At 44.8% G+C, this 24,848-nt stretch overlaps 1 protein-coding gene and 1 long non-coding RNA gene across 2 annotated transcripts; both read left to right on the top strand.

Annotated features, from left to right (window-relative positions):
* Positions 1-12,290: 12,290 nt before the first annotated feature.
* On the top strand, positions 12,291-14,584 carry LOC120673774. Its single transcript, XM_039954779.1, has 4 exons — positions 12,291-12,439; positions 12,517-13,572; positions 13,707-14,103; positions 14,183-14,584. Exon 2 carries the CDS (start codon positions 12,689-12,691, stop codon positions 13,337-13,339), a length of 651 nt encoding a protein of 216 aa, XP_039810713.1. The 5' UTR covers positions 12,291-12,439; positions 12,517-12,688; the 3' UTR covers positions 13,340-13,572; positions 13,707-14,103; positions 14,183-14,584.
* A 1,552-nt stretch (positions 14,585-16,136) lies between these two features.
* Positions 16,137-17,051, top strand: LOC120673776. Its single transcript, XR_005674838.1, has 2 exons — positions 16,137-16,486; positions 16,843-17,051. It is a non-coding gene; the product is annotated as an uncharacterized LOC120673776 (long non-coding RNA).
* The last annotated feature ends 7,797 nt before the right edge of the window (positions 17,052-24,848 follow it).

Raw genomic sequence — 24,848 nt, 5'->3', positions numbered from 1 at the left:
CACCTCCACATACATGGGTCCAATATTTTTACTGGAGCAATGTGACACATTCATAAGGCTCCAGAACAACGCAAATATCTCATATCCTGTCAGTGGACCCAGAAGGCACAAGGTTCAAACCAAAGACCCACATGCCAGTGCCAAGAACGTCAAATGGGGAAACCACCCATTCCAGAAGCAATGTGGAGTGTTGATGTGCAACGTCGGCAAAACGGAGGGCTGAGGGGCTCCGAAGGAAGGCCGCCCGGCCTACCCCAGGCCGCCCGGCCCAAGAAGTCAGCATCCGAGGAAACCACCCAGAGAACCGACGTCCAGGAGTGATCAGGAACCGTCCACGGAAGGTCGGTGGCCAGATGTCACCTTCCTAGGCCGGCCGGCCTAGGATGGGCTGCCCGGCCCCACCTTGTAGTGTCTCCGCTCCTGGCTTCGCGCGGAAGTTAAGCACCGGCTCTACAGTTGCGTGCACCGGGCGCTACCTGAATGACCGGCTTTCTACCGACCTTGGAAGCCTATAAATAGCACTCTCCCCCTCACTTGTAAAGACACACTCAAAGGAGCAATTCTCTCTTCTCAAGTCTAGAGTAGGTTAGTAGTTGGGAGTTAGAGTCGAGTCGAGTTTGTCTCGGGGATCCGGAGTCGTCATCGGAGCTCGGTATAAGCTCTTGTATCTTTTCCTTTGACTATTTTAATATAAGTAATCTACTTTATTTACTTGAGTTAGCTTTACTTTCCGCAAGTTATTTATCTTCCCAAGAATTTGTACTTGTCTGCGGGTGTAGTTTACCTCTAGTTCAGTTTAAGTTTTCTTTCTTGTCTTGCTGGAGCTAGTCTTACGGGTTTTCTCGCCCGTACTAGTGTAACTAGAGTTAGTGCACTAGGTTGAGGGGGATTTTTCTTGAAGGCCTCAAGAGAAATTCTAGTATCGAGAGCAGACGTGGTGTCTGACTCAGTACTAGCTAGGGAGTGTGTTCCACCCCGCGGCACCACAGTGGTAGGCGGCAAGTGGTGACAGTCTTGTCCGTCCATCGTAGTCCACCACGTTCAGGTGTTTCATAGCAGTAGCGCCGAAGGACGTCGAGCTCCCTTCTCATCCCTGTCTTAGCCCTTCTCTTAGGCTGCCAAAGTAAGCACCTGGTTCCGACATCAAGATAGAAGCTTCTATTAGTTCTAGAGAGGCTGGCTCAGTAGTTTAGAAGTGTTTCAGGAGTCCTTTCTCGCTCGTTGTCCTCCCAGCTGCTATCTCTCTAAGGTTTAGAATCTCCTATGTGTCAAACGGTCATAGACTGGCCATTTATCCTTACCCGTTATCTGGCTTACCCCTGCTGAATTAGTCGGTTGATAAACTCAGTAAAGGTTGCCACTACAATTTACGATACACTTTACCATAGTGCTTCCCTGAGGATTTCACGATACCCCGGAATACTCCATGGTGAAGTGCTACACCAGTGATTCTGTGCGCTTGCAGAATACCTATTCAGATTGAGCATAAGAGACACCAATAGCGCACGCGAGCACCTAGGCCGCAGCGCACTCACGTGGCTTTGGCGATGTGGGCCGCGGTGGTGCGGGGCTGCATGAAGGGTTCAAGGGCGATGACATGGCTCCTGCAGGAAAATAGGGATGGGTGGCCCTAAGGTTTGCCTATGGCGGGTTTATTGGTAACATAGGGCAACACGCCGACAGCAAGGAGCAGAAGGTTGGGTGCTGGGTGTGCCGACAGCCTACAATTCGGGCTCAGGGAAGAAAGGGGTGGTGCCACGGTGAGTTAATGTTGGGGCAAGTCGATGCTGCGCAAGCAGCTTAGGGGCATCGTGGTCGTCGTACGAGGCGCCAGCATGGTGAAGCTCTAGTGGCGGCGCTCCTCCTCTGCGGCTTCTCCTCCTTCTGCACCTCCTTGCTCCGACCTCTCTCCTTGGGTTAGTGGTGGCAGCATCACAAGGGAGAGACCTGGGGGCTTCTAGGGTTTCAAGGCGGCCGTAGTGGGTGGGGGGGTTATGGTCAGTGCTAGGGTTGGAGGAATGGGTGTGGCCTGGACGGCAGGGATTCTCGACGTCCGTGCCACGGACGCGTGGCAGCATCTACTGGCGTAGAGGCTAGGGTTTCTAGGGCCTCGGGCGATCAAGGTGAGGTACAGTGGTGCGTGGGTGATGCAAGTGGGGAGCAGGTGCGGCTGTTGTGCCAATTTGGCACGTAGCAGGGCAGGTGTCGCGTGGTGTAGGTGTGGGGTAGAGCAGGGCGGAGAGTGGAGGATGAGAGAGGAGTCGGTGGGAGGTTAGGGAAAGCTGACAGCGGACCCTAGCTGTGAGCCTGCGACTGGGCAAAGGGGTGCAGGCAGTGCTTGTGGGTCAGGCTATGCGGTTCGGTCGGTTAGGCGAGCTGGCCCGACGGGGCGAGTGGGTGCTTAGCGGGCCGTTGCTGGGTCACGCAATCAAGCTGAATCCGGGAATGGCATTGGGCTGGTTTTCTGTCCATGAGGGCAAGCAGGTTTTCTGGCGTTGGGTAGTTCTTGGGTAATGGGTAGGGTAGAGACTTCTTGGGTCTAGACTAGGTCGGGGTTTAGTGGGTTAGGATCGCGGGTGTTGGGTTGGTAGCGAGTATAGTTAGATATGGTTTCGGATAGTTAGCTTTTGAACTTAAATTTGAATGGCATACATTGAATTTAAATTCACAAAATTCCAAACAAAGAAAATAAATCCCAAAGCAAATTCAAATCAACAAGGTAGAGCCATTTAAATCCAAACAACTCAAATATATTCACACTAACATTTAGTTTCCTTAATTAATTGAATTTGTAATTATTATTTTTAATTACAAGGAATTTAAAAGGGTAGAATTCATACTTAAGTGGATCCAGCTACAACATTATCATAATTTTTTTTGAAATTCAAATTTTTAAAAATAATAACATTCCAGAAAATTCCGGGATGATAAATCATCCCCGGCCCCTCCCCTCACAATAATCCAGTTCCTGAGATTAAAGGCTTACTAGGATTTCAAAAATTGGAGATCATCTATCTTAGATGGTTAACCCGTTCCAAGGCGATGATCATGGCATACTTTCTTATGTCTATCTTCTCCTCTTAATTTCAAGCATATACCGAGTTTTCTCCACTAGGTATTTAATGACATGCCAAGTGTCACAATTCCATCAGGGTCCAGCTTCCAATGAATTCTAACTTAGTTCCCAAGGCTCATATTATCGGTGCATGTTTAGTATTTCCTCAACTTCTCCCAAATCTAACTCTTTGTCCAAGATAGAGGCACTAACTAATAGCCATGTTCGGGTTTCGATGGTTTTCAAAGCACTTACCGGGTATCATTGACTACTGCCACATAGGTCTTGATCATCAGTCATCATAGGACGTGATTACGGATCCCAAGACCTCGTCCGTGTTATAAGAAACAAAAAAATGTAATATACTCTATAAGGAACATAAAGAAAATCAATGGCTGGACAGGGGAGTCAAATCCAAAAAGTGATCTCCTTTTTTATTGCTTCCATGCACCTATATTGCAATTAGGGTTTAGCTATTAGGTCCAGAAAATTTCTCAAGACCCCAATACCCATAAGATCTTCATGGATCATCAGCCCAACGTATTGCCAATAAAGTACAAGTACTGTTTTGGGTTTGACACGCCACAACATGATGCACAACTAGAACAATTTGCAGGCAAGCACGCCACAAGTCTAACCCTTCTCTAACAAGTGGGGATAGGAAATAGAAAAGTTTGTATGAAGATCACTACGCTAATTGACAGGTGAATAAATATCTAGAGGCTTATCACTTCTATCAACAAAATTACCAAAATGTTCATTGTGATTGTTGAAGTATAACTAAGCTATAATGTTCCAGAAAGCTCATATTTATGTTTGTTGATAAATTTGAATAGCATGATAGCTCCTAGCTGGCCACACGAACTTTTCCAAATTAGAGATAAGAATTTAATGGACATATCTAGAAGACAACTTTTGCTAGTCCATTAACTAGATTTCTCAAAATGTTAAATTCTCTGAATGTATCAATCAAAGTTGGATAAGACGCCATTCTAAAGCTGGAACAAACATATGAAGAATGAAAACATAGCACACTAGAAACATATATTGTACTATTAATTAACATGCAAATGAACATTTATGCTATTACTGCAATGCATCGATATGAACTCATAAAGATCTTCTGAATTGAAGGGGAACCCACCATACAACCAATGCGATGATTTAGGATTTTACTTGATATGTTGCCATAAACAGAGATTTAAGTAGATCAATTGAACCTATGAATATGAAGCTTGATACATAGGATTAATGATGATGTTCGGACTTTGAGTACATCACAAGCTCACCAATAAAAGATAAAGTTTTACAATATAGTACTTAATAAAAAAATAGCAACACCTAGATGTTCAGCATAGTTTATTGAACTGAGCAGTTCAGGATGGCTCAAACAACACTGTTGAACCATTTGTTGCTGAAGTCATCACCGTTAGCACAAGGAGGGATGTCGATGTTGACCCCAAACAGCCGCAGACGCTTTCCAGACTTTCCCATGTTATTGCCAAATGACATTGGAGACATATTTGGTTGCGACATCAAAGTCATTGGAGGTTCCAACACTCTAGATCCAAAGGACAGAGGCTTCCATGTTGGCTCAAATATGTAGCCATTGCCAAAGCCCAGGCCCTTATGTACCCATTCATCATTCAACAATCCAGATGTAGTGAACATCAGAACTGTGTTGGGATGTGGTATAGAGTAGATATCGACGTGGGGCTTGATATGAATGAAGAAGCGGTTTGTTCCGAAGACTTACCAACACTGCAGTAGAAGGACACAATGTCACCGTTGTTGAGCTTCTTCTCCTTAACAAAGGTAGGCCAACCCTTGGTTAGGACATAGGTGGTGCTACTTCGCCATAGACTAAAGCGAAAGTGCCAGATCAATCCTGTTGAGGAGTCCTCAAAGGTGAGGATAGGGTCATTCCCATAATTCTTGGTCTTGGAGATTTGGGGGAAGTACTTCTCCGCAAATTGCCTTGGTATCAGTAGACGATTCAGCTTGCCAACATCGCTCGGGGTCAAAATCTTGCTAAATAAGAACTCCATCTCAATCGCCTTCTGTCCCCTCTTGTTGGCTCCACACAACCCTAATCCTCCATGAGAATTGCTCAATCCAAAGGGGAAAACTGGTACAGACATAGTTTCCCATGGAGAGGCATACAAACGGGATGAGAAGAGGTTTACCATATGGAAAGGATTCTCACACAGCGGGACTTGCTCCTTCTGCTGCCCCATCTCCCTTGAAATCCTAGTTCCCAAGAAATCCATGGATCTAGAGGAGAAAGAGGTGCGGGAGAGGTAATGGCGAGATTGGGGTTGAGATAGATCTGGCAGGGGCCGTGGAGCGACCAAATTAAATAGTACATTAACATAGTGCCCACTATGCCTATTTGTTGTACCCATTAATTTTTCCTCTCAGCATTACGCGAGAAAGTAGCTTTAGTGAGCTGGTTCTATATTGGAACCCGCGGCTCTCCCACGGGATGCCAGAGTATTCTTTCAGGAGCTTGTCTATTTGAATGCCTTTAAAGTAGTCTTCTTTTCCCCACTATTGTTTTTGTTACCTAGAGATGTATATGGTGAGCATGTTAACCTGCGAAGCAATTCTTTTTTAAAAAAATTAAAGCACTAAAAGTGAAAATGTATGTAATGAGACCATTTTAACATATTAACAAAGTGAAAAGAATACATATCCATGAGAAATATATGGTATGAATAGTTACAACACATTGATTGACTCTCAATATAAAAGGTAGTGTCACTATAATGAGTGGATGAGGCAAAGTAAGATTAAACATGCTAACTTGGCTAAGTGTGTTAGAAATTTTTTAACATAGTGCATTATTGATAATGTAGTCCTAAGTCCAATATCTCGTAGAAAGGGGAAAAAAGGCGAACACTACTACAAATAGTGTCATTTTCCATGGTTCTTAGGTCTCCTCTGCCATGGTTCTTTACACCTAGGCCATTTTCTGCCACAATTCCTATAACTAAATGTCTTGCTCTGGCAGGGTATGGTACATGTGAGGATTGAATCAAAGTTATTACTTGGAGATGGGACTTCGTCACTACACGATACGTCCAATCTGACAAACATGCTCGACCTGAGACTAGTATGGATTGGTACTAGACCTTTATGTGATACTTATTTTTTGCCTGATTTACTAGGGCCCTCACAAGCCATGGATAGAGAGTTTCACAGTCCCAAGTTGTAACCTTACACCCATTAGCTCCCAAGCTCCCGAAAAAAGGATGGTGCTAATTGTGTCAGTCCCTTTGGCTGATATTTTCATTATTTCCGCACAACTTGTTTTCCCCAGTTCCTCAATCCTCTGGGCGTAGCTAGGCTACGAGTACTGTAACACCCCAAATGAATAAAGGGCAAAATACGCTTTCTATACGGGAATACATAAAGTTGATAGCAAAAATTAATGTTTTTAACCCGTTGCTCGAACGGACAAACATACACTGTGGTTGTGTAGAGCTCGTTGAGTACATTTCGTTTGACTATTTACATATTGCGTTTGGAGTTTGGATCAAAAAGTTAGTTTTTTTTAAATGGCTAGGTGCGCGGGCCTGTGCTACAGTAGCCGTGCAACAGTTCCTCTACAGTACCCAACCCCCTCACCTTCCAAACCCTAAATCCCAGGCCCCTACCTACGCCGCCACCCTTTTGCCATGGAAACCAAAGGAGAGAAGAGGGAGAATAAGAGAAGAGAGAAGAGAGAAGAGAGGGGAATTAGGGCATGAAGCCGTCCATCATCGCCGTTCCTCTGCAGAAATTTGTCGGCCTTCCTTTGCTCTCCCTATTTTTCCTTAATTTGGTTATGTTCCTCACTGTTCATGGTGGTTCCCCCCTGTGTGGCGTAGCTTGGAGGTAGTCGAAGGATTGTGGTGACCCTCGCCGCTAGGAAAACGATGGGGAATTGTTGTTGGGATCGTCACCGTTGTCGTTGCCTTTTTCTTTTCAAAGGGACATCCTAGATGAGGCTTGCCCCTGCACTAAATCATGTTTCTACCCAGGGTCTTGGATGTTTTAGCACCTGCTTGTAGCGTGTTTGTCGCTATTACGGTCTATGATTAAGGGTTTACCCTTGTCGCTGCTCTCAGCACATCGTCAATCTGCGCAGTTTCTGTTCCTGACAGTTTTTCATGCTATTAATAATCTCAAAAAAATATTAAACATTTACATGTGTTGAAGAAGATTTAGAGATCTTTCTGTGGCTGCAAAGGACACCACAATCGGATTTAAGATGAGGGAGAAACTAATGTTGGAATTTGACTGTTTTCAGTCTTGTAGTTCTGTTTAGAGTCTGTTAACTTGAAGTTTAGGGAAATATAGTGGCATATTTGGACTTTATGGTAGTTACAAGAGTTGTCGATAAATTCACAAGCTTTCTAGATCGGTAAAGTTTATATTTATCAGAATTTTGGATCTTCAGTTATGACTGTTTTAGTAGGACTGTTCTGTGGATTCTGTCAAATTATCAAATTAAGCTTCACCTTGAATTTACCCAATGTTGATAATTTTTCATATACTTTTAGATAACTAGAAAGTTGTAGGTTCTGCACTTAATTTTTCAGAGGGCAAAAGATGAGAAACTTTATCCATCAGAATTGAAGGATACAAAAGATAAGCTGCAGTGTTGCAGTTATGTCTAGATTGTGTTTTGTATGAGGACGTTGGGTTCGGGTGTAGGAATGCTTTACTCAATGTATTTAATTTGAAGTGTGATTGCTTTGGTGCTGATATATATTTTTGAACAGGTGGTGCACCTTTGGATCGTGCTTAGCTCACGTCCTTGATCTTCGGTGAAAGCAAGTAAACGTAGTGATGTGGCCTACTCACTTTAGCTTTGTTATTTTAATTGCCTCCTTTAAATTTCAGAAGCTCACACTAGCCAGATAAGAGCTAAATTTGGCTTTATTTGTGGATTTATATGTTTATCCACTTGTGGCAGTGCTCTTGTTGTTACAAATTTTGGAGGTATACGAAGTTCATGCATTGCAATCATACATTTGCATTCTCATATCAAATATGCATATGAAGAAACTGTAGCGGATTGGTGCGGTAAGTACGGGTACAACAACGCACGTTGAGATATAGCAATGTAGTTGCAACCCTCACTTCCTTCCTTGGGATTTGTAGGTAGAAGTGAAGTCATGCATTGCATTGCACCATTTGCATGTGCATTGAAATGTTGATTTGAAGTTTCATTTTTTTCTCTACCTGAAGTTATTCATTACCTCAATATGATACTTCTTTTTATCTAATTATTAATCCAATGCTTAATCAAATTGTAATTTAAATAGCTTGATTAAAGTAGTTTGCTTGCTAAGGTTTTTCCATAAACCTCACAAGTCGATTTTCCCCTCTCAGGTGCTTGAGCTTGGACGTTGCATGCTTGGGATGGGAGTAGTAGCACTGTGCACACACTTATCAATATATGTTGAACAAATGTTTTATAATAAAATATTTGGATGTGGAGACTTCGATGGTGTTTTAAATCCTCTCACATGGTTTACTTTGTGAAATGTATATTTCACTCTAGTGAAATCTTTGTTAATCTATCTAAATAGTTTATGTTGCTTCCACTTACTATGTTATATGTTTGTGCTGCCGGGTGGTAATTCACCAGAGGATTACTCTATTTTCTTCTAGGGTGTTACAAGTACGCAATCTTATCCGTTCACTCATCAATTCCAACTTCTGAAGGCTCATAAGTATATCACTGGTTCCATGGGCGTCTTACTTCTCGACTTTAGGATTTTGGTTGGCTCTAGAGTAGGGATTCCTCTTTACGTCATCCTTAGCTGAGTTTGTTCAGTGTCTTGCTCATTTTTCTCCCAACGTAGTTCTTATCCATATATCCATGTACCCATACATCCATATATCCGTATACCCATCCGGGTATGAGGATAAGTATGTGTTGACATTTTGGAGCGTCACGTATAGAATCCGCAAGCGCACGAATATCATCGCAGCTTTGACCCAAGAGTATTCTAGGGTATCGTCCACTGAGGAACGTGAGTATATTATCTAATACTTTGATTCATTCAAGGACACCACACCACCGAAGAGATAAGGGGCAGAGAAGACTTTTAAGGCTCAGAATCAATGGTTAGATAGAGTTAACTAGTTGTTTACTTCGAGCTCTTCGGCTGGATAAACCAGAAGTTCCGATAATAAGGCTACTATTGTACACCCGAACATGGAGAATTATGATGGCACAAAATAGGATTGTCACCACCTACAGGCTACCTGTACAAACTATGGGATGTCACAACAATCAACAGGTAGAGTCTAGTACAGACACCACATCTACACCACCTTATACAAACTCTAGAGTTGTACAGGATTATCCAGCTTTATCAGGAGTCCCACTCTAGAGGCATCCACTAAACTAGTGAACTATTGATCCCATAAACAACTAGGGAACTAGCACTACTTAACTAAGAAGCTAAAGCACAAAGAAGATCATGAACACTTACTATGATTGATAAGCATCCGTCGAGGTACAAACTGGAGAAGAGTGCCAGAGGCCAACCGGCACCTCCCCGACCCCTCTCACTCTCCCCCTATTTTCCTAGCACTAGCAAGCCAGCACTAAGCCTCTAAAGGAAGCCCCAAACTCCAAAAGTGAGAGAGGAGTGAATGTGAGATGTGTCCCTATCCTCACCCCCTCCTCCTCTACTATATATAGAGGGGGTACAGGGGTATTTCACCGCGAGTTGGAGCCCTGGCCTCCTGGAACCGCCATTAGCATCGAATGAGGAGACGGCGCATGGAAGCTTGGTGGCGCCAGAAGATGCTTGGCAAACCTACATGGTTAGCCGACCAAAACATGTGACCAATTGGCCCCAAATTCATCCAGGAGGCTGCCACGTGGGGTCCCAATGTCAGTTATGGGTGGCTAGGCCTATCTTTAATCGGTTTAGATGCTTTGGTGGGCCCATAGATCCTTGTGCTCGCACCTGATTGGTCAAGAGAGTGTCACCTTGGATTGATGATGTGTTTCCTCCTCATTTCTAATGATAAGCAACCTGCACACAAATATACACCAACACTTCATGGAATTTGTTAGCAATAACTCCTACCACTAATATTGACGCTCGTCTTTTATGCGCTCATGCAGGATCTGACGGTCTTCTCTGATCCATGGGAGGCTAGCTGGCGTGCTCTGATGGTCAGGTTTTGTAGCATGCAGCCTGGAGCATGTTTTACCTGCATTTCTACCCAAATTTCGATATAGCAATATTTCAAAGAGGAAACATGGAATTGGCCCTTTTGGGGTAAAATGTGCAGGCATGAGATTTGAATTCTTGTGATTTTTAGCCCAGAATGATGCTTAAAATGGGTCATTATCGAGCGTCAATAGTACGATACTCTCTTGAGTCGTTCATATCTATGACAGGCTTAGCGAGCTGGTATAACTCTATTCCAAGGGTTTGGGGGTTCACTTCTTGCTCTTTAAGCGATACCCAATGTCTTCGTGCTCTGGAATATGCACCTTATTTCCCTTCCACACATCACTTCCTAACGCGAGGCCTGGTGTATAGATTAGAGTGGTCCAAGTCCAGGTCTCGTACTTCTCACATAGGAAGGGTCTTAGCATCCATAGTTCCATACCAACTTTTCGTGTTCATTCAGCTCAATCCATATGTTGGTTTAGCACACTTGGGGAGATCCTCACTCCGTGCTAGTGTTATCTGACATAGTCATCCATCAATTCTGCTTAGTAATTGAAGGGCCTTCCTCCACAATCCTAGTGATGTGAATTCCAGGGAAAGTAAGTTCTTTGGCACTCACAGATTGACTTCTCTGCTTTCGTGGCATTGTCTTAGAGTAGAGTAATTTCCAAAATGCTTTTGTGGCACTCGCAGATTGACTTCTCTAGGGTCCTTCGCGAATGCTAAGGCTTCTAACCCAAATGCCTGAATTGTTTCCTTATTCTCCATGTTCGGGTAGGCTAAGGATTTGCTAATCCTTGTTATTCTTTGCAGTCCTTGGCAAATCCAGTTATCTTACTCTGTGTTATGGAATTCTTGCTTGTGACCATTCTGGGGAATTACTCGTCATTTCCTCTAGTGCAGCTGGTACTTCAAGCTTCAACTTGCATGGATTGGTCTTGTTGGCCACCTAAGTGCGTTGCAATCCAATCTTGTGCTCTCATCTCAACTTTACCATAATTCAATTCATAATTTTTAATTACTAGGAATTTATAATGTTAGAATTCACACTTAAGTGGATCTAACTACAGCATTACCACAAAAGTTTTTCAAATTTATATTTTTTGACATAATACATTCCGGAAAAACTCGAGATGTTACCGATTCGGTTGGTTCGGTTATAACCAGAACTGAACCGAAAGAACCGAAACCGACACCGAATTTTCTCAGTTCCCACTTCTAGAAAGAACTGAACGGCCCCTATTTTCTAAGAACTGAACTTGTGTAGGAACCGAACCGATGGGTTCAGTTAGAAATGTTGTAAATAGCGGGCTATGAAGTTTAGCGGCATCCTTTTCTAAAGCTATAGAAAGCTATAGTGGGCTATAGCGAAAACTAAATTATTTTACAGAATGATAAAATAATCAATAATCACATATAAAATTATATGCATTATGGGTCTAACACCAAAAAGTATCCTCTAACATGTCTCTTGCCTGCCCAACAATGCCCATACTACGTTGCTAGGGTCCACACTACGCTCATCTAGTTGTATCGGTTCTTTTGACTGCATCTTTGAGATTTAGCAACTTGACATTTGCACTGCTAAATCTCGCAAAAGCCACTTTAATGGACATTTAGCACTACTAAATCTTGTAAAATTCCTTTAGCGGATGTAGCGGACAAATGTTATAGTGTAGCGGTAGTTCTTCTAAAAAGCTAATAGCTAGCTATAGCGAAGCTATAGCGGGCTATTTGGTTTTGAAATATTTGGTGCAATACGTTATGTGTGCTTTGAAAGTCTGTGTCAACATTATACGCCAGCAAAATTGGATCCATACCATTAAAAGAACCAAACTTTATATATAACACTAAAAGATCTCTTTATAGATATATACCATCAAAAGATTGGATTCTACATCTATATACCATTATGTTTCCTTTTGTTACCTTCATCTGTTAGTTTTGTTTCCCAATACAGATAACGAAGTTACAATTTTACTCTTGGGCCTTCTATAAAAGCCCTCACGCACGGAAGGAAGCTAGGCGCTCAGCCTTTCCTCTGCTCGCCTCAAAAAGGGTGACGCTTGGCCCGTTCCTTGACTCACCCCCACGCGAAGGGCGGGCGATCAGTGGCACGCTCCCCGGCGGCCCCTCTTCCCCAGCGATGCTCTCACCCGGCGGTGGTCGCTCCTCCATCCGTCCCTCCACAGTGTGTATCCCATCTCTAGTTTCTCCCATTTCTTTTGTAGTTCTGAACACTAGGGTTTTCCTCTCTGTTTCTCACAGTGCTAAGCAATCGATCCAAAATTGAGCTCGATGGATCCTGCTGAAGTTCCCGAGGGATAATAATCTGTTCCTCTATTCTGAATCTTCTCAATTTTATTTGCAATATATACCTAGTTTGTTGTTTTGTGGGGAGGAGATCGAACCCAGAATTGTCATCGATTGGCTCTTACATATGTTATCGGTTCCTTGTATTTGTCGTTGTTGTCACAGGATTGATCCAAAGAGTGGGTGTAGAATAGATATCACTGTAAATTCTTACTTCACCGTGCGGGATGCTAGAAATGAGTATAATCGGGACAGGCTAGGAAAATTCACTGTTGATTCAGAAGAATACTCAATCATTGACCTGGAGAAAGATATTGCTTCAGAATTTAAATGGGGAAGTGACCAGCAGGCAAATTTTTGGGTTCTAATAGAGGGTAGCATGACATGCAAGTTGGTTTCGGATGCGCAGTTTCTTGACTTGTTAAGGGCATCTAGAGTAGTGAAGTTGCTCATGGTAGTGGGCAGACATGAGCACAATGTTAGAGAGGGGGAGATACCTGCATCAATGAACAATAATTTGGAGGTAGTAGATATAGGATTTGCATGGGTAGAACTACTTCAATACGGGGAAACAACTGGAGGGCCACCAATGGCTGACGAGGAAGAGAAGGACCACTTCATCACCGTTGGGTACGATCCTAATGGAGATGAGCCTGCTGGAGTAGATGAGGAGTGGAGGTATTTTAAAGATGTTGATCCAGTCGAAAACCTTACAGATCAGGTGCAGAAAAGAAAAAGGACAATGCATGTTCCAGAAATCCGAGACTACTATGCTTGATGATTTTCTTGTGCCTCACATATCACATGATAAAGAGAATCCAATCATTAAGGAGGGAGACATATTTGCAAACGAATGCTTTTGTCCATACTATCAGACAGTATGCCATCAGAAATGAATTTGAGACTAGGATTGAACATAGTGATAAAGAAAGGTACAGGGCAAGGTGAGCAGACGAAAGTTGTGATTGGAGAGTATTTGCAAAGAAACTACATGGTAGCAACACAATCATGGTTATTCCTCTTTCTTTTTAATTTCCATATTGGTTCTAACTATCAATTTGTTCATGAAGAAATGCATTATTTTACTAGCTTTTATTTTTTTAAGTGATCAAACTCTCAAAATTGGATGTGCACACTTGTTCCAGTACAAGCAAGACAAAGGGATAGGAGGCTTCCATAGCTTGGATATCTCAAAAGGTGAAAGATGTAGTAGAAGAGGATCCTACTTTGGTTGCAAAGAAGTTACAAAATAGATTGGAGAAACACTACAACATTCAGTTGTCATAAATTAAATGGGTGACAAGAGTTATTGGCCAAAAATTGACCCTGGTTTTAAAATGATTCCTCCAAAGTTGGAAAGGCCTCCTGGTAGACCAAGGAAGAAAAGAATAAAGGCTAGTGGAGAGGTAGGGAAAAGAGGCACATATCAATGCAAAAGGTGCTTTCAGTTTGGACACATAGAAAAAGGTTGCAATGCTACTCAAGCTGAACTAGAACAAGAGCTTCCACCACCATGTCCAAAAACAACCAAAAAAAGCAAAGGTAATACAAGATGCCTCATTCATATTCATTCATATGTAATGCAATATTTTCTCTGCCTAACACATGGTGTGGCACATAGGAAATCCAAATTTGATGCTGTCGAAGTAGTTGATGCTGAGCCATCCCAAAATACCGTTGATCCAAAAGTGATGTCCAGTCTAGGTGTAACAACAAGAAGCATGTCTTCTCTTTCTCCAACCAGCCCAGGTCCTACAATAAGAAGGATGGCATCCATCTCCCCTGGAGGAATTAATCGGATGCTCATTATTAACTAGATTTAGTAGCTGTAATTCTCTATTTTGTGAGCGAGCAATCTGAGCATACCCAGGCAATTGGGGGCCTTTTGTGCAACTTTGTGTGGTGGTATAGCTCTTTTTCCTCTAGGCAACACTATGCCAGATTGTGGTAAATCTATCGTGATCTTGCGAAAACTGGTTTCTTGATGCAATTATGGTACTGAAATGACAACAAAGTTGTCTCACATGTGCTAGAATATTGTGTTACAACATGCTGAAATTTATGTTCTCTTACATCTTGTGTTAATGTTGCTATAAAATGGGGTTTGAAAGGCCATTATATTACTGCTGGAAGTCTGTAAACAGAGATAGAATGTGGCCATACAATCCTTTTCTTAGTAAGGGTAAATTGGCCACAGTTAACTTGGAGTTAACGGAATGGTATATAGCTGTAGAATCCAATCTTTTGATGGTATATATCTATAGAGAGATCTTTTAATGGTATATATCTAAAGTTTGGTTCTTTTAATGGTATAGATCAAAATTTTCCTTATATGTCATATGCAAGTGTGAAATAAATATTTTGTTTAAATTATGAATGTGTTACAACAGATAAGATATGTCTTACGTACCATATGTTTCTTTGTTCCAAACTATATGCTCTACCACAAGGTGGAAGTGTTACTAGATCTAAAAAATTGTATGACATACACAATTATTGTAACACTTGATAAATGATCCAGTAGAAAAGTAATTGTGGTACAAAGTAGTAACACTTTTTTTAGATATAAAAAAACATATATCTTGTGTTCTAGGTCAGATTATAATAACATTGAAAATAGGAACACTAACAAGACATGTTACTAGGCGACACAGGAATAATACTTTTACTGACTTACTGTAACAAAAGTTGTTGTTACTATGTCCATATTCTGTAGTAGTGTTTATTGATTTGTGCCAGGAGAAGAGTCCGAGGATGAGCTAGGATGTCGGGCGTCAGTGGAGAGCGCCGGCGCTGGCCCTTGCTGGAGGGCAAAGGCAGTGGAGGTAGTGTGTGTCATTGTGTCGGGCGATTGGACACAATCTGAAGGTGAAAGTTACGGACTTGCGAGCGTATGATAAACATGAAAAAGTTAGGATTATTTTCACACATCACATGGGCTGCTTGGACTACTCTCGACCTATCCATGTGCACTGAACGGTAAAATCCAAAAACTTAAGTGATAGAAAAAGGTGGGTAGTTCACTTATACTTCAACAATCCCCCCACCCCCACCCCATGTGTAGAGGCTCTGCTAGGCCTCAAATATGGAATAAGAGTCGGCTGCAATTACGGTGCTCGATTGCAGGGTATGCCATGGCACAACCAGCATACCCTTTAGATCCGCCCATGTGGACCAACTAGTACAACCCAAATGTTTAAACTGATAGAAAGATGTGTGCAATTTACTTATACTTCAACATAGAGAAACTAATAATAGGGATGGTGCGGGTCGGCCTGTTGGTTTGCAAAACTGGCCCACGAAAACGATCCTAATGGGCTCCATTTTGAAACCATATACCTACTCTGGTTCAATGGATCAAAATCATTTTAACCCAGGGAACATATCTACTAGAAATCACAATTTTCGTGAAAATCCGTGCAAACCATGACAAAAAAATCGTTTAAATTCACCCAAAAAATCACACATATAGATAACATAATAATACACAATCTTGTACAATATCTTGTCCAAACTCGACTTCATTTGTAAAATATAAAAATAATAATTTTTTAACAAATCATGTTTCTGTTCAACCCACTCCATCGAGTCACCCTTCCGAGCGGTGGCGGCGCTCACGGAATACTTCCCCGCGCCGCCGCCTTGCTGGCGCCACTGTTCTTCCTCCTCGCCGCCGCGCTCTCCTTCCCCTCCACGCTCCGCCTCCTGCTCCTCCCCCCGCAGTCATGCAGCCCCACATCGCGGTCTGCCTCGTCGGCGGCGTCCGACGGTTCGAGCTCACGGGCCCCTCCTCCTCGTGCCGTCGCGGGGGGTCAACCTCGCCGCCGTGCGCTTGTTCCGAATGGAGCGCATCCAGGAGACGATGGAGAGCATGCAGGAGAGCGCGTAGGTGCTGACCACGCTCAACTCGCCCAACGGCATCCAGGTCAACGCGCTCTCTTGGACATCATTGCTTGCTTCTTGGACATGCTCGCATCGCACAGGCTACAGGGCGGGCATCGAAGCAATCGTTTGCTTGGCCAAGCGGAGATCGTTGATCACAACTCGAGCTGAATGCATTAGGTTTAGGCTGTTTTCAGTCAAGCTTCCTCAAACCTGCTGATTTGAATCAATTTTTCCCATAATTCTGTTCACGAAATCCAAAATCACCCAACAGAAAAATTATAGACCTGACATTTGCCTACACTTTACATGATGATTGTTACATTCTCAATTAATAATCCCTGTCATCTTCATGATTCTGATAGTTTTTTCTTTCCTCGAAAATGTTAAACTGGTCAGAATTAAGGCGTGATGGCTGAAGAACCTCTGCTTCAAACTTGGACATCCGTGGCTACCAGAAAAGCGATGATGTGTAAGGGCATGTACAACGCGGCCTCTTCAGTCTATGATGTAATGATTAATGCTCTTATGGCGACAGTTGTTGCTAAATTTAAGTTGTTTAGAAGCATTTGCCACCAGATGGGTCAAGAACCATTTCATTTGTGCAATTTATTTTCTCAGAAAAGTATTTGCCACAAGTGCTGCAATACCCAGCAGGTGCCGCCAGTCGTAGATGCGACGCTTGAATGCTTAGATCGGGTCGAACCACACGATCCATTTGAGTCTATTCCAGCAAAAGGATTGGACGGTGCCCCTTCTATCGTTGCACGAGTAGTTGGATAGTAGGGGTGCCAAGTTATAACTATTAGGTGCCCCTCCAATTCTTTCTAGTTCAAAATTTTATACTAATTCTCTAAAATCATATCTCAATTTGGAAAACTAGTATAAAATTTTGAACTAAAGAGGATTTGAGGTGCATCTAAGAGTCACCCATTTGCACTCCTATTGGATAGTTCCTGGTTAGCTCCACAGAGCAACCATCCCCATGCATAAGAGAAACCCTACCAAGCCAAACGGGATCTTAATTTTATTAGGGCACGTACCACAATATAAGCTAGTCTCCACATGTGGTTACATATAGGTGAACATAGTTATGGTGTATGTGTGTGAGCATATGCGTTAGTATTGTGTTAAAAGGAAAAAAAGATTAATCAGACAAATTCAACTGAGAAAACAAATCCGTCCCAACTGCTGCGTGCGTTGGTCGAGATAACATTAATCATTTATTAAGCCAATCGATCGCCCATGCACATGGATGCAGCTCGGGATTTAATAAAATGTGGTTGACCCGTCAGGGACAAAAATTAAGTCCAATTATTGGCGCTAGCCTGTAGTCTCCTTCCTCGAAAGAGGATTACTGATTCTTCACGCCGCTGGATGAACAGGGCCGTTGATGGCATAGGCCGGCCGGGCATCTCCGGCTTGACAGCAAAGCTGGGTGGCTGAGAGGTTGCCGAAGTCCCCTCTGAGCACAGAGCCTGCACGAGCAGGCGATCGACAGGCAGGTAAACCACTGATCGCCTCAGCTCGGTATTTCTTCATTTTACTTTGGAATAGGGTTTGTTATTGGCATTTGTCAACCGTTAATGTGTGCCAGGTTAACAGAGTTTCGTACGAAAAGATTCTTTTTTTAGCATCGCTATTTCCACACTTTGCGCTAATTGGTTGCATACGAATTTCGGTTTGCCAATCGCTGAATTTCCACTCTTAGGTTGGATGAGCATGTTTGTGCGACTGGCATAAAGAAACCCTCAGATCTCAAATATTAGTTGCCTGTTGATCATCCCCTGCTCAACAGAGCAACAGCCTTAGACACAAGACACGTACATGAATGCTTGTTCTATTAGGACAAAATGTTCAGAAATTTCCAGTTGGAATCTGTTTACATATGTGCGCAAAAAGTATGCACTCATTGTCTTCAATAGGTGGCACTAAGTACCCATCATCATGGTTGAAAGGGAACCAATTGCACTAATAATGATGTACTACTTGTGATTTGTGAATCATATAACCTCTCCATCATGCACGCTACTAAAACAGTTCACAATTGGGCAGTACCTATGTGCTCATGTTGTTGGAGACGTTAGAGATTTCTTGTTCTGGAAAAAGAGGAAGTATAATTGCAATGATCACAGTAACAATATTTATCATTTTTGTGCAGGCAAGAATCACTCGCTGCTTTCCATCATCCGTATTGCATGGTCTGTTTATGGATTACCAAGGGAATACTCTTAGTGATTTTCTTAAAACAAATGGTCAAGTGGTGCTTCAGAGAGTAACCAACTATAATTTGAGATCTTTCACAGAAAAGGAGATAGAACACATTACCAACGGATATTCCGCTTTGCTGGGGAAAGGGGCATTCAGTGAGGTTTACCGAGGCGTATTAGATGATCAATGCCTCGTGGCAGTAAAGAAATACAAAGATGGAACCAAGATTTTAAATCTCCGGCTAAGGATATATAGTGGATGACCTCTAAAACAGTTATATATAGCGGAGGCTAAACGAGAATATAGCGGGTTATAGTAGGATTTAGCGGGATATTTGTCATAGCTTAATGAGCCATAAACAGCTATTGCCGGCTATAGCGACGGCTATAGCCGGAGATTTAAAACTATGGATGGAACCAGGAAAGAAGAGTTAGCCGAAGAACCGAGGAAACGCGACCAGCGCATCACGTGAAGACATCCTAGCGGGATGGAGAGGGGGCGACCTCCATTGTAGATTCTTGTGGCCAAGTGCTCATCAGGCGAAATCAAGAGGTAGCTGGCTGGTCCGAGAGGTTGAATGGACAGCAAGCCTTCCTCGATCTCAAACCGATGAGCCAACTCAGGAATGATGGAGTCAACCAGGCCGCCAGGGTTGTCGGCGATGACTGAGAGGACGAGAGCACGTCCGGCGAGGTCCTCCTCCCTCCGTGAGATAGTGCTGGAACGAATGAGTAATGACGCAACGCGGCCGTGGGGGATGGCTGGCGTCAGACGACTGGCGATCCACATCACTCGACAGAGAGGCAGGCGAATCACCAGAGCTGCCGGGGTTGAGGGGTGGTGCCAAAGTCGAGTTGTCACGGTTCCTACGCTTAGCACGGGTCCGCCGCCGGCGCCGACCAGAGCCAGCACCACCAGCCGTAGGGACCGACGAGGTACCATCGGAAGGCCGCATGGCAGAGGTAGCGACAACCGGCCTCCAGGCCAGTACGGGGCGCGACCTTGCCGCAGGGGGAATGCGCCGCGCCGGGCAGTCGTAGGAACGGTGACCGGCCTCCCGACAACAAAAGCACCGGGTGGAGGAGCGACAAGCCGCCGCGCGATGTCGCGAGGAGAAGCAGTTGAAGCACCGGCCACGGAGGTCGACCGGGACCGGGCGACGCAGGCGGCGCTCCAGGCGGCGCAGCTCCTTACGCGTGCGCCAGCTCACCGCGGTGCACCAGCCCGCCTCATCAGGGCCAACGCGCGGAGACGGCGGCCGGACAGGGACATCCTTCAGCACGATACATGGGGAGGCGGCGGCACCATGCGACTTCACGGGAGGAACCGGGCTCGCCGCAACCGCAGCCGACGAGGAAATTGCCGCCAGAAGCACGTCCCTGAAGGATAATGGAGAGACGCCGCCACCGGATTTACCAGACGGGGGGGGGGGGGGGTGTCCTGGCACCAGCGAAGGTTCTTGCGACGTCCAGTCACTGAACAGAGAGGTGTTCCTGACGTCAGCAGGGTGGGAGGAGGGGAGGTGGCCGCCGGGTCCGGAGTGAACGACGGCGGGGGGCTGCTGGGGTGGGTGGTGACGTCGGGGAAGGGGAGGGGAGGCGGCGGGGGAGGTGGGAGGGTCGTCATACAACAGGGTGTTTTGAGCTTATTCTTGTGATGTTTCTTTTTCTCGATTCAAGTCAGACTTATAAATATATGAGTAATAATTGAACCTTTTTAAATAAATATGATTAACTGAGGCAATTCATGAATTCAGTGATCGAGACATTTTGTCTTTCCTTACATGATATACTAGGTTTTAGCTAACAGAAACAATGCATGTCAATCTCATAACATACAATGCTATTCAAGTTCAGTGACATATAATAAATGTAACCACAAATATTTCCTGCTTTAAATAAGAAGGTAAGAAGGCAAAATTGAATATGAGTAGAACTGTACTAGTTAGGACCCTTTGATGAGAGACTAACCAGTAATATTGTTATAAAAGAAAGTTTATTGAATATGAAATGTTACAGTAATCTGGCCCATAGGCCACCAAATAAATAACAATGCACTACTTCTAAAACAAAAAAAGAAGATTTATTATCCAACCACAGATACATGTTAGGACAGTGATGGGGTCAAAAAATTGCAAATTTGAGGACTAATTCCTGCATAATATGTAGAGTGTAATATGTACAGAAAAAACAATAAATTTTAATATTATGAAAATTATTTTTGAGATAAACTTACATTCGTGTCTATAGTGTAAATATTCCTTTTTGATAATCAAAGTTAGAAAAGTTTGACCAAGTATTTCTAGATTCTCATAAATTTAGTGGGAGTAGACGTTCCTTTCATTAGTACCATAATTTTCCCTGTTGCAGGCAGCAACTACCCTATCAACCCCATCAAAAAAAGAACAGCCCACGCAAGTACTGGCCACCATTTCCCTTGATGAACTAAAGGAAATCACCAGGAACTTCAGTTACGATGCTCTAATTGGACAGGGCTCACATGCTGAAGTTTTCCTTGGAGAGCTGAAAGATAGCCGAAAATGTGTGGTGAAGATCCTTGAATATCCCGCTGTTGACGAGCTTGACAACGAATTCCTATTAAAGGTGATGTCTGCCTATTCTACCTTGTCAACCATCCTCGATATGGAACTTTTCATTTAACATTTGCATAAAGGGATTGTTTTTTTCATCTCTTGTTGCAGGTTCAGTCCATTTCAAGATTGGAGCATAACAATTTTCAACTTCTTAGCTACTATATACAAGGGAATGTCTGTGCTCTTGTTTACGAGTACTCGTCAAGGGGTTCCTTGCATGATATTCTTCATGGTGATGAACCTTTTATTCCAAATACTTTTGTTTTTGTTGCTTGGTACATTTTGGTGTCCTTGATGAAAGCAACTGTTTCTTACTCCTCATTTTTCAAATGTCATGAGTGTAGGAGAATAGGTTGTGTATAAAGGATGGATGTATTGGCCCAAGCCTTGGGGCTGAATATATAGGGGTACATGACTTGGAGGCCTATGGATATGATAGGATACGGATATAATCCTAACCTATCTAATATACCTAACAGAGAAATATCCCTAATATACTCTAACATCCCCACAGTTATAGTGGGAGCATCGCAGATGGTGAGATTGGAGAGAAGTCAAAGAGCTGACCCCCTCAGTCAGTGCATCGCAGATGCTGTGGCTAGATTGGAAAATTGTAAGGTTGCTCAAGCAGATGGTAACCCTTTGTGCCAATGTCGAGCGGATAGCCGTAGTCAAAGATGCCATGCGTAGAATAGCCATGGTTGACGTAGTAGTCAAGGGTGCCAAAGTTGATGTGGCCGCATATGAAGCCGCGGGCGCACGAGGGAGCACCAAAGATGGTGGCACAACAGAGAAGACATTTCAAATGAAGATGGCAATGCATCGAGGCAATCATAGGGGAGATGCCGAAATCGATGCAGTCAGGCCATCGGGGGAGGCATTCTTGGGTTTGCCAAGCCCGGGAATGCATTGGGGACAATGGGCACACACCGGTGTTGCCAATACCAGACGTGCAAGGTAGGCAGGTTCGGATCTAGTGGTGGGAGGGGAGGGCTCTAGCTCCTCCTATCGCCGTCGGACCCATGGAGCCCCTCTACGCCCCTCCTATGATTTTTTTAGCATGGATGTACTGCGAGGAGAGGCTAAAGTTGTCTAGAGGATCCCCCTAACAATTATCCTAGATCCACTACTGAAGGTTGGTGCGCAAGTAGACGCTGTCATCTAAGGGACCCGCAGAGGAGGCCTCCACAACGGTCGCATGTGTCGGTGTTTAGATCACTGGCTAGTAAATTTGCACCGTGCTTCTCCGTAGCTCGAAAGCTAACACTTAGAGACAAGGGATTTAGATTGGTTCGGGCAACTCCCCTATATCGAGTATGGGATGGTGAGCTTCGTGTTCCTTGCGTTCAAGTGCTAGATGCTTACAACGGGGCACTTGCAAGTGGGTGAAAGTGTGTGTCAGATCAGATGCTTCGAAAGGAGGCTCTGCTCCACCTTATATATCTCAGTGGGCTGGGAGACAATGTGACAAGAAGGTGCAACTCACCCCCCCTCCCGGAGTTGACATCCCGGTGAGAAGGTCGGGAGTGCTACACATGCCCTAACTAGGGCGCGCCAGCCGGTTGAGCTCCATCTCATCCTAAAGCCATGTCATGTCCGCTCGTTCAGTGGCACAACCTATCATGGCTTCGGCCATCCCCTGGCAGCAAGGCTTGGCATGTGCGTGACCATGGCATGGCCGTTCCAGTCCACTGGAACGGGCTCTTTGTCCTATTGAGGAGGTCAACTCTCCTCGCAGGGGTCGGGAGGTCAGGCCTCTATTCCTTTGGTCTCGTTGTTGTGTGGCGGGCACTGCTAGCCCGACACACTTCCCTCACCCTACGCCTGATAGTGGAGGGTGACAGGTGTGGCCCATCCTCAAGGGAGTGGTGCAGGTGCAGGCAGCGCGAGCGTGGGTCTGCGACATCATGATGGCCTGGCTAACCAGGGGTGTTCTCACAGGACCCTCAGTCCTTGGGCTCCGCCCTGTTCAGTTTGTCAGGCAGGATGCCTGAGCGTGCATGCGCATCACATCAGTCTAGTGCAGTTAAAGATTCTGCTAGAAAATCTCTCCCCCCTCCCCCGCCGCACTCCATCCGAGGCCTCGGGGGGTTAGACTTAGCCATCAAGTCGGCGTTGATGATGCCACGTGTCTAGCGGCGCCCATTTTACCAAGCAGGCCAACGCCGCGTGCATGGTCGGCTTAGCAGGCCATCGGGTGTGATTAAGGGCCCACGAGGACCTTTCTTTGGGGCACTTGTGGTAGTTAACCCCGACAGTAGCCCCTGAGCTTTGTTCGCGGCTCGAAACGTCGCGTGAAAAAGGGCTTGCTCCGCCTTTGTCTTGTTCCTTCGGCACAGTGGTTTTTGGGTCGGATTCCTTCTACTGGGTTCGCACGAGCGGACCTAGTGGTTCTAGCCTCTGAGCCCCTGGAGGAGTCTGATGACTCATCCAGGGAGTTAGATGTGAGGACCTGGCCATATTTTTTAGTCTTGGACCGAAATGAGGGCAATCTCCTCTATCAAGTTCATGTGGGTGCAGCCCCCAGCCTCTGGGCAAGTAAGAGACTCTTGCGGAGGGTTAGTGTGTTTGAGTCAATTCTTAGCTTCCGGTGCCTTGACTGGCGCACTCCCCGTTTGGTCGCGTCACCGCTGGCCGCAGTCCAGGGTTGCCTTGTGGATGTTGTGATTCTTGCAAGGGTTCTCTACCCTATGTTGTGGTTTTCTTCTCGCCTCATCCCTTGATGCTTGCATGTCTTTCGTCGTGTGGCCTCCCTATGATAGACACTCGCCCGCCTCGACCTTCCCGACGTTGTCCCGTCAAACCAGCCTTAGCTGGTCAGAGCGAGCGGACCGGTGGGGGTTTTAACTCTAGCTTTCCTTCACTGACTTTGTTTTTCACTGTAGCGGGCTCTAGCCTGTCGTGGCTACTAATAGCGGTGTTGTGATTTTTCTTGCTCATCGAATCCGAGCAAAGTGTGTGATGATGTGGGGTACACTTAGACCTCCCTATGGCTGGGTTCGGCTTTCCCGAGCCCAATGGTGGTCTTTCATCGGTTGTTCTTAGAATATTCATCACGAGTAATGGAGTGTAATAAGGAAGCTTCATCTTACTCGCACCTTTCCTGAGCCGATGCGCTGACGGTGAACCTGTGTCGGTTGCTCTTGTGGAGGATGTGAGTAGATGGACCCTAGGTGCACTTGGATCCATTTGGGTTGGTACTGAGCACCTCGAGCTTCTCAATGCATAGCTCATCGTGTTCTTTAGTATCCGCAAAGTTCTCCAAGGGTTCCCGTGGGTAGCACCATGCTGGATGGCATCTATCCATCCTTGTGATAGCCTCATTTGAGGGCTTATGGATCGTGGCTGCATCAGTGTGAGACTTTGCTGCGAGGTTGGCGTTTCCAAGAGATGGGTCGCGATGCGCGCCTTTGGCACGCACGTCACTACTGATGCACGGGCTCTACAACACCGGAGGTACCAATGCTCATCGATGATGGCTATGGCGGGGTTCACACTTCTCGCCAAGTCCCAAGTAAGGGGCCCTCTAGTGGGAAGAGGTGTTTGGGATCATTGATGGTGTGTCGCGATTATCGCGCGTATGCTGTGCCTATCACGGCCT

Source organism: Panicum virgatum, chromosome 5N, assembly GCF_016808335.1.
Source record: "Panicum virgatum strain AP13 chromosome 5N, P.virgatum_v5, whole genome shotgun sequence".
In the NCBI taxonomy this organism is placed as follows: Eukaryota; Viridiplantae; Streptophyta; class Magnoliopsida; order Poales; family Poaceae; genus Panicum; species Panicum virgatum.
The sequence above is the reverse complement of the archived record's forward strand: the minus strand, read 5'-3'. Positions and strand labels throughout refer to the sequence as shown.